Raw genomic sequence first — 9327 nt, forward strand, 5'->3', positions numbered from 1 at the left:
GTCCCCCCATCCCCTGATGTGTCCCCATCCCCTGACGTGTCCCCCCGTCCCCCATCCCCTGACGTGTCCCCCATCCCCTGATGTGTCCCCCATCCCCTGACGTGTCCCCCCATCCCCTGCTGTGTCCCCCTGTGTGCCCCCCATCCCCTGATGTGCCCCCTCCCCTGTGGGGTGTCCCCCACCCCTGAGGTGTCCCCCCATCCCCTGATGCATCCCCCTGTGTCCCCCGTCCCCTGAGGTGTCCCCTGATGGGTGTCCCCCCATCCCCTGAGGTGTCCCCTGATGGGTGTCCCCACCCCCTGATGTGTCCCCCTGTCCCCCCCAGGATGGCGGAGCCGGGGCCCGTCGTACGGGCTGAGCCGGGAGGTGCAGCAGAAGATCGAGCGTCAGTACGACCCCGAGCTGGAGCAGCTGCTGCTGCGCTGGATCCAGACCCAGCTGGGCCCCGACGCCCCCGCCCCGCCCCAGCCCGGCAGGGACGGCTTCCAGCAGTGGCTCAAGGATGGCACTGTGAGTGACCCCATAGCTGACCCTATAACTGACCCTATAACTGATCCTACAGCCCTGACCCCATAGCTGACCCCATAACTGACCCTATAACTGACCCCATAACTGACCCCAGAACTCATCCTAAAACTGACCCCAGAGCCCTGACCCCATAACTGACCCCATAACTGATCCCCTGCCCCAGCCCGGCAGGGACGGCTTCCAGCAGTGGCTCAAGGATGGCACCGTGAGTGACCCCATAACTGACCCCAGAACTCATCCTAAAACTGACCCCAGAGCCCTGACCCCATAACTGATCCCCTGCCCCAGCCCGGCAGGGACGGCTTCCAGCAGTGGCTCAAGGATGGCACTGTGAGTGACCCCATAGCTGACCCTATAACTGACCCTATAACTGATCCTACAGCCCTGACCCCATAGCTGACCCCATAACTGACCCTATAACTGACCCCATAACTGACCCCAGAACTCATCCTAAAACTGACCCCAGAGCCCTGACCCCATAACTGACCCCATAACTGATCCCCTGCCCCAGCCCGGCAGGGACGGCTTCCAGCAGTGGCTCAAGGATGGCACCGTGAGTGACCCCATAACTGACCCCAGAACTCATCCTAAAACTGACCCCAGAGCCCTGACCCCATAACTGATCCCCTGCCCCAGCCCGGCAGGGACGGCTTCCAGCAGTGGCTCAAGGATGGCACTGTGAGTGGCCCTGACCCCATAACTCATCCTACAGCCCTGACCCCATAACTGACCCCATAACTGACCCCATAACTGACCCTATAACTGATCCCACAGCCCTGACCCCATAACTGACCCCATAACTGATCCCCTGCCCCAGCCCGGCAGGGACGGCTTCCAGCAGTGGCTCAAGGATGGCACCGTGAGTGACCCTGACCCCAGAACTCATCCTAAAACTGACCCCATAGCACTGACCCCATAACTGACCCCATAACTGACCCCATAACTGACCCCATAACTGATCCCATAACTGATCCCCTGCCCCAGCCCGGCAGGGACGGCTTCCAGCAGTGGCTCAAGGATGGCACCGTGAGTGACCCCAGAGCTGACCCTATAACTGACCCCAAAACTGACCCCATAACTGACCCCATAACTGACCCCATAGCTGACCCCATAGCTGACCCCATAGCACTGACCCCATAGCTGACCCCATAACTGACCCCATAGCTGACCCCATAACTGACCCCATAACTGACCCCATAACTGATCCCCTGCCCCAGCCCGGCAGGGACGGCTTCCAGCAGTGGCTCAAGGATGGCACCGTGAGTGACCCCATAGCTGTCCCTATAACTGACCCTATAACTGATCCCACAGCCCTGACCCCATAACTGACCCCATAACTGATCCCCTGCCCAGCCCGGCAGGGACGGCTTCCAGCAGTGGCTCAAGGATGGCACCGTGAGTGACCTGACCCCATAACTCATCCTAAAACTGATCCCAGAGCCCTGACCCCATAACTGACCCCATAACTCATTGACCCCACAGGTTCTGTGCCACCTCATTAACAGCCCTGACCCCATAACTGACCCTATAATTTACCCCACAGGTTCTGTGCCACCTCATTAACAGCCCTGACCCCATAACTGACTGACCCTATAACTGACCCTATAACTGACCCTATAACTGACCCCATAACTGACTGACCCTATAACTGACCCCATAACTGACCCCATAACTATCTGACCCCACAGGTTCTGTGCCACCTCATTAACAGCCCTGACCCCATAACTGACTGACCCTATAACTGACCCTATAACTGACCCTATAACTGACCCCATAACTGACTGACCCTATAACTGACCCCATAACTGACCCCATAACTATCTGACCCCACAGGTTCTGTGCCACCTCATTAACAGCCCTGACCCCATAACTGACCCCATAACTGACCCTATATTTACCCCGTAGGTTCTGTGCCACCTCATTAACAGCCTGCATCCCCGGGATCGCCCGGCCGTTCCCAAGGTGCAGGGCTCGGCCATGGCCTTCCGGCAGATGGAGCAGATATCCCAATTCCTGCAGGCGGCCGAGCGCTACGGGATCGCCCCCACGGATATATTCCAGACTGTGGATCTGTGGGAAGGTGGGATGGGATTGGGATTGGGGTTATTGGGTTATGGGATCGCCCCCACGGACATCTTCCAGACCGTGGATCTGTGGGAAGGTGGGAATGGATGGGATTGGGGTTATGGGATGGGTTATGGGGTCAGGGATGGGGTTATGGGATGGGTTATGGGGTCAGGGATGGGAGTTATGGGATAGGGGTCAGGGGATGAGGGTTATGAGGTCAGGGATGGGTTATGGGGTCAGGGATGGGGTTATGGGATGGGTTATGGGGTCAGGGATGGGGTTATGGGATGGGTTATGGGGTTATGGGATCGCCCCCACGGATATATTCCAGACCGTGGATCTGTGGGAAGGTGGGATTGGGGTCAGGGAATGGGTTATGGGGTCAGGGATGGGGTTATGGGATCAGGGATGGGGTTATGGGATGGGTTATGGGGTCAGGGATGGGGTTATGGGGTCAGGGATGGGTTATGGGATGGGTTATGGGGTTATGGGATCGCCCCCACGGATATATTCCAGACCGTGGATCTGTGGGAAGGTGGGATTGGGGTCAGGGAATGGGTTATGGGGTCAGGGATGGGGTTATTGGGTCAGGGATGGGGTTATGGGATGGGTTATGGGGTCAGGGATGGGGTTATGGGGTCAGGGATGGGGTTATGGGGTCAGGGATGGGATATGGGATCAGGGATGGGTTATGGGATCAGGGATGGGTTATGGGGTCAGGGATGGGGTTATGGGATCAGGGATGGGGTTATGGGGTCAGGGATGGGGTTATGGGGTCAGGGATGGGGTTATGGGATCAGGGATGGGTTATGGGGTCAGGGAATGGGGTTATGGGGTCAGGGATGGGGTTATGGGATCAGGGATGGGGTTATGGGATCGCCCCCACGGACATATTCCAGACAGTCGATCTGTGGGAAGGTGGGATGGGATTGGGATTGGGGTTATGGGGTGGGTTATGGGATCAGGGATGGGGTTATGGGATCGCCCCCACGGATATCTTCCAGACTGTGGATCTGTGGGAAGGTGGGATGGGGTCAGGGAATGGGGTTATGGGGTTATGGGATCGCCCCCACGGACATCTTCCAGACCGTGGATCTGTGGGAAGGTGGGATTGGGGTTATGGGATGGGTTATGGGATGGGTTATGGGGTCAGGGATGGGGTTATGGGATGGGTTATGGGGTCAGGGATGGGTTATGGGATGGGGTCAGGGATGGGGTTATGGGATGGGTTATGGGGTCAGGGATGGGGTTATGGGATGGGTTATGGGGTCAGGGATGGGTTATGGGGTCAGGGATGGGGTTATGGGGTCAGGGATGGGGTTATGGGGTCAGGGATGGGGTTATGGGATGGGTTATGGGGTCAGGGATGGGGTTATGGGATGGGTTATGGGGTCAGGGATGGGGTTATGGGATCGCCCCCACGGACATCTTCCAGACTGTGGATCTGTGGGAAGGTGGGATGGGATTGGGATTGGGGTTATGGGGTCAGGGATGGGGTTATGGGGTTATGGGATGGGTTATGGGGTCAGGGATGGGGTTATGGGATGGGTTATGGGATGGGTTATGGGGTTATGGGATCGCCCCCACGGATATATTCCAGACCGTGGATCTGTGGGAAGGTGGGATGGGATTGGGATTGGGGTTATGGGGTCAGGGATGGGGTTATGGGGTTATGGGATGGGTTATGGGGTCAGGGATGGGGTTATGGGATGGGGTATGGGATGGGTTATGGGGTCAGGGATGGGGTTATGGGATGGGTTATGGGGTCAGGGATGGGGTTATTGGGTCAGGGATGGGGTTATGGGATGGGTTATGGGGTCAGGGATGGGGTTATGGGGTCAGGGATGGGTTATGGGGTCAGGGATGGGGTTATGGGGTCAGGGATGGGGTTATGGGATGGGGTTATGGAGTTATGGGATGGGTTATGGGGTCAGGGATGGGTTATGGGGTCAGGGATGGGGTTATGGGATGGGTTATGGGGTCAGGGATGGGTTATGGGGTCAGGGATGGGATATGGGATCAGGGATGGGGTTATGGGATCAGGGATGGGTTATGGGGTCAGGGATGGGTTATGGGGTGGGTTATGGGATGGGTTATGGGGTCAAGGATGGGGTTATGGGGTCAGGGATGGGGTTATGGGATGGGTTATGGGGTCAGGGATGGGTTATGGGGTCAGGGATGGGTTATGGGGTCAGGGATGGGGTTATGGGATGGGTTATGGGGTCAGGGATGGGTTATGGGGTCAAGGATGGGGTTATGGGGTCAGGGATGGGGTTATGGGATGGGTTATGGGGTCAGGGATGGGTTATGGGGTTATGGGATGGGGTTATGGGGTCAGGGATGGGTTATGGGGTCAGGGATGGGGTTATGGGGTCAGGGATGGGGTTATGGGATGGGGTTATGGGGTCAGGGATGGGTTATGGGGTCAGGGATGGGTTATGGGGTCAGGGATGGGTTATGGGGTCAGGGATGGGTTATGGGATGGGTTATGGGGTCAGGGATGGGTTATGGGATGGGTTATGGGGTCAGGGATGGGGTTATGGGATCAGGGATGGGGTTATGGGATGGGTTATGGGGTCAGGGATGGGGTTATGGGGTCAGGGATGGGTTATGGGGTCAGGGATGGGGTTATGGGATGGGTTATGGGGTCAGGGATGGGGTTATGGGGTCAGGGATGGGTTATGGGGTCAGGGATGGGGTCAGGGATGGGTTATGGGGTCAGGGATGGGGTTATGAGATGGGTTATGGGGTCAGGGATGGGGTTATGGGATCAGGGATGGGGTTATGGGATGGGTTATGGGATCAGGGATGGGGTTATGGGATCGCCCCCACGGATATATTCCAGACTGTGGATCTGTGGGAAGGTGGGAATGGGGTCAGGGAATGGGGTTATGGGGTCAGGGATGGGTTATGGGGTCAGGGATGGGGTTATGGGATGGGTTATGGGATCAGGGATGGGTTATGGGATGGGTTATGGGGTCAGGGATGGGTTATGGGATGGGGTTATGGGATGGGTTATGGGGTCAGGGATGGGGTTATGGGATGGGTTATGGGATCAGGGATGGGGTTATGGGGTCAGGGATGGGGTTATGGGATGGGTTATGGGGTCAGGGATGGGGTTATGGGGTCAGGGATGGGGTTATGGGATGGGTTATGGGGTCAGGGATGGGGTTATGGGGTCAGGGATGGGGTCCCAGGGGGGTCTGACCCCATTATTTTCCCCCCAGGGAAGAACCTGGCGTGTGTGCAGCGCACTCCTGAGTGAACCTGGGCAGCCTGGGGGCACAGGGGGGTTTGGGGGGTCACAGGGGATTTAGGGGGTCACAGGGGGATTTAGGGGTCACAGGGGTTTAGGGGGTCCCAGTGGGGTCACAGACCCTTTTATCCCCCAGGGGAAGAACCTGGCGTGCGTGCAGCGCACTCTGATGAACCTGGGCAGCCTGGGGGGCACGGGGGGTTTGGGGGCACAGGGGGTTTAGGGGTCACAGAGGGGGTCACGGGGGGGATTTAGGGGGTCACAGGGGGGTTTGGGGGGTCCCAGGGGGTCTGACCCCATATTTTCCCCAGGGAAGAACACTGGCGTGCGTGCAGTGCACTCTGATGAACCTGGGCAGCCTGGGGGGCACAGGGGGTTTGGGGGTCACAGGGGGTACAGGGGGGATTTAGGGGAATTTAGGGGTCGCAAGGGGGTCACAGGGGGTTTAGGGGGTCCCAGGGGTCTAACCTCACTATTTCCCCAGGGAAAGAACCTAGGCGTGCGTGCAGCGCACTCTGATGAACCTGGGCAGCCTGGGGGGCACGGGGGGGTTTGGGGGCACAGGGGGTTTGGGGGGCACGGGGGATTTAGGCGGTCACAGGGGGGATTTAGGGGGTCCCAGGGGTCTGACCCATGTGTGCCCCCAGGGGAAGAGACCTGGCAGTGCGTGCAGCGCACCACTGATGAACCTGGGCAGCCTGGGGGGCACAGGGGGGTTGGGGGGTCACAGGGGGTTCAGGGGGTTTGGGGGCACAGGGGGGTTTGGGGGTCACAGGGGGTTTAGGGGGTTTGGGGGTCCCAGGGGGGTCTGACCCCATATTTTCCCCCCAGGGAAGAACCTGGCGTGCGTGCAGCGCACTCTGATGAACCTGGGCAGCCTGGGGGGCACAGGGGGGTTGAGGGGGTCACAGGGGGGATTTAGGGGGATTTAGGGGTCCCAGGGGTCACAGACCCTTTTATCTCCCCCAGGGAAGAACCTGGCGTGCGTGCAGCGCACTCTGATGAACCTGGGCAGCCTGGCAGCCGCCAAGGGTGATGGGCTCTTCCGAGGAGACCCCAACTGGTTCCCCAAGTAGGTGCCAGGGACCCCAAAAACACCCCCAGGGACACCAAAACACCCACAGGGACACCAAAAATTAACACAGGGACACAAAAACTCACACAGGGACACCAAAAACTCACACAGGGACCCCAAAAATTCACACAGGGACCCCAAAAACACCCCCGGGGACACCAAGAACACCCCCAGGGATACCAAAACCTCCCCAGGAACCAAAATATCCTCCCCAGGGACCCCAAAAGCACCCCAGGGACACCAGAAATTCACTCAGGGACACCAAAAATTCATCCAGGGACCCCAAAACCACCCCCAGGGAGCCCAAAAATTCACTCAGGGTCACCAAAACCACCCCAGGGACACCAAAACCACCCCCAGGGAGCCCAAGAATTCACACAGGGACACCAAAACCACCCCCAGGAACCAAAATATTCCCCCCAGGGACACCAAAACCATCCCAGGGACCCCAAAAATTCACACAGGGAGCCCAAACATTCACACAGGGACACCAAAACCACCCGCAGTGACACCAAAACCACCCCAGGGACACCAAAAACACCCCCAGGGACACCAAAACCACCCCCAGGGACACCAAAAATTCACACAGGGACACCAAGAACACCCCCAGGGACCCCAAAAATTCACACAGGGACACCAAAAATGCACACAGGGACCCTGAAATCACCCCAGGGACCCCAAAAACACCCCCAGGCACCCAAAAATTCACACAGGGACACCAAAACCACCCCCAGGAACCAAAATATTCCCCCCAGGGACACCAAAACCATCCTAGGGACCCCAAGAATTCACTCAGGGACCCCAAAAACACCCCCAGGGACACCAAGAACACCCCTAGAGACACCAAAAGCACCCCCAGGGACCCCAAAAATTCACACAGGGACCCTGAAATCACCTTCAGGGACACCAAAAATCTCCCCAGGGACCCAAAAATTCACACAGGGACACCAAAACCTCCCCAGGAACCAAAATATCCTCCCCAGGGACCCCAAAAATTCACCCAGGGACACCAAAAATTCATCCAAGGACACCAAAACCCTTCCCAGGGACATAAAAAGCCCCCCAGGGACACCAAAACCACCCTCAGGGACCCCAAAAATTCACACAGGGACACCAAAACCTCCCCAGGGACCCCAAAACCACCCCCAGGGACCCAAAAAATTCATCCAGGGACACCAAAAACACCCCCAGGGACCCCAAAAATTCACACAGGGACACCAAAAACTCACACAGGGACACCAAAATTGCACACAGGGACACCAAAAACTCACACAGGGAGTCCAAAAACTCACACAGGGACCCCAAAAATTCACACAGGGACCCCAAAAATTCACACAGGGACACCAAAAACTCACACAGGGAGTCCAAAAACTCACACAGCGACACCAAAAACACCCCCAGGGACCCCAAAAATTCACACAGGGACACCAAAATCACCCCCAGGGAGTCCAAAAACTCACACAGGGACACCAAAAATTCACACAGGGACACCAAAAATTCACAAAGGGACCCCAAAAACTCACACAGGGACCCCAAAAATTCACACAGGGACACCAAAAATTCATCCAGGGACCCCAAAACCACCCCCAGGGAGCCCAAAAATTCACACAGGGACACCAAAATCACCCCCAGGGAGTCCAAAAACTCACACAGGGACCTCCAAACCACCCCAGGGACACCAAAAATGCACACAGGGACACCAAAAACTCACACAGGGACCCCGAAATCACCCCAGGGACCCCAAAACCACCACCAGGACACCAAAAATGCACACAGGGACACCAAAAATTCACACAGGGACCCTAAAAATTTACACAGGGACTCCAAAAATTCACACAGGGACCCCAAAAATTCACACAGGGACACCAAAATCGCCCCCAGGGACACCAAAAATTCACACGACACCAAAACCACCCCCAGGGACCCCAAAAACTCACACAGGGACACCAAAATCACCCCCAGGGACCCCAAAAATTCACACAGGGACACCAAAACCTCCCCAGGAACCAAAATATTCCCCCTAGGGACACCAAAACCATCCCAGGGACACCAAAAATTCACACAGGGACCCAAAAAATTCACACAGGGACACCAAAAATTCACACAGGGACCCCGAAATCACCCCCAGGAACCCCAAAAACACCCCCAGGCACCCAAAAATTCACACAGGGACACCAAAAATTCACACAGGGACCCTAAAAATTTACACAGGGACTCCAAAAACTCACACAGGGACCCCAAAAACTCACACAGGGACCCCAAAAACTCACACAGGGACACCAAAAATTCACACAGGGACACCAAAAACACCCCCAGGGACCCCAAAAATTCATCCAGGGGCACCAAGAGCCTCCACTTAGGAAGCAAAATATCCCCTCCCAGGGACATCAAAACCCTCCCC

The 9327-nt window shown here is 57.0% G+C and overlaps 1 protein-coding gene across 1 annotated transcript; it reads left to right on the plus strand.

Moving 5' to 3' along the window:
- Nucleotides 1–325: 325 nt before the first annotated feature.
- Nucleotides 326–7271, plus strand: LOC126635971 (transgelin-2-like; the record flags this gene model as incomplete). The annotated part of the gene is made up of 5 exons (XM_050307659.1): nucleotides 326–510; nucleotides 1040–1081; nucleotides 1746–1787; nucleotides 2434–2608; nucleotides 6821–7271. Coding segments are annotated over 5 exons (551 nt in total), but the record flags the coding sequence as incomplete, so codon positions are not given.
- Between the last annotated feature and the right edge of the window lie 2056 nt (nucleotides 7272–9327).

The sequence above is a fragment of the Myiozetetes cayanensis genome, unplaced genomic scaffold (assembly GCF_022539395.1).
Source record: "Myiozetetes cayanensis isolate MyiCay16 unplaced genomic scaffold, myiCay2020 scf1239, whole genome shotgun sequence".
Lineage (NCBI taxonomy): Eukaryota > Metazoa > Chordata > Aves > Passeriformes > Tyrannidae > Myiozetetes > Myiozetetes cayanensis.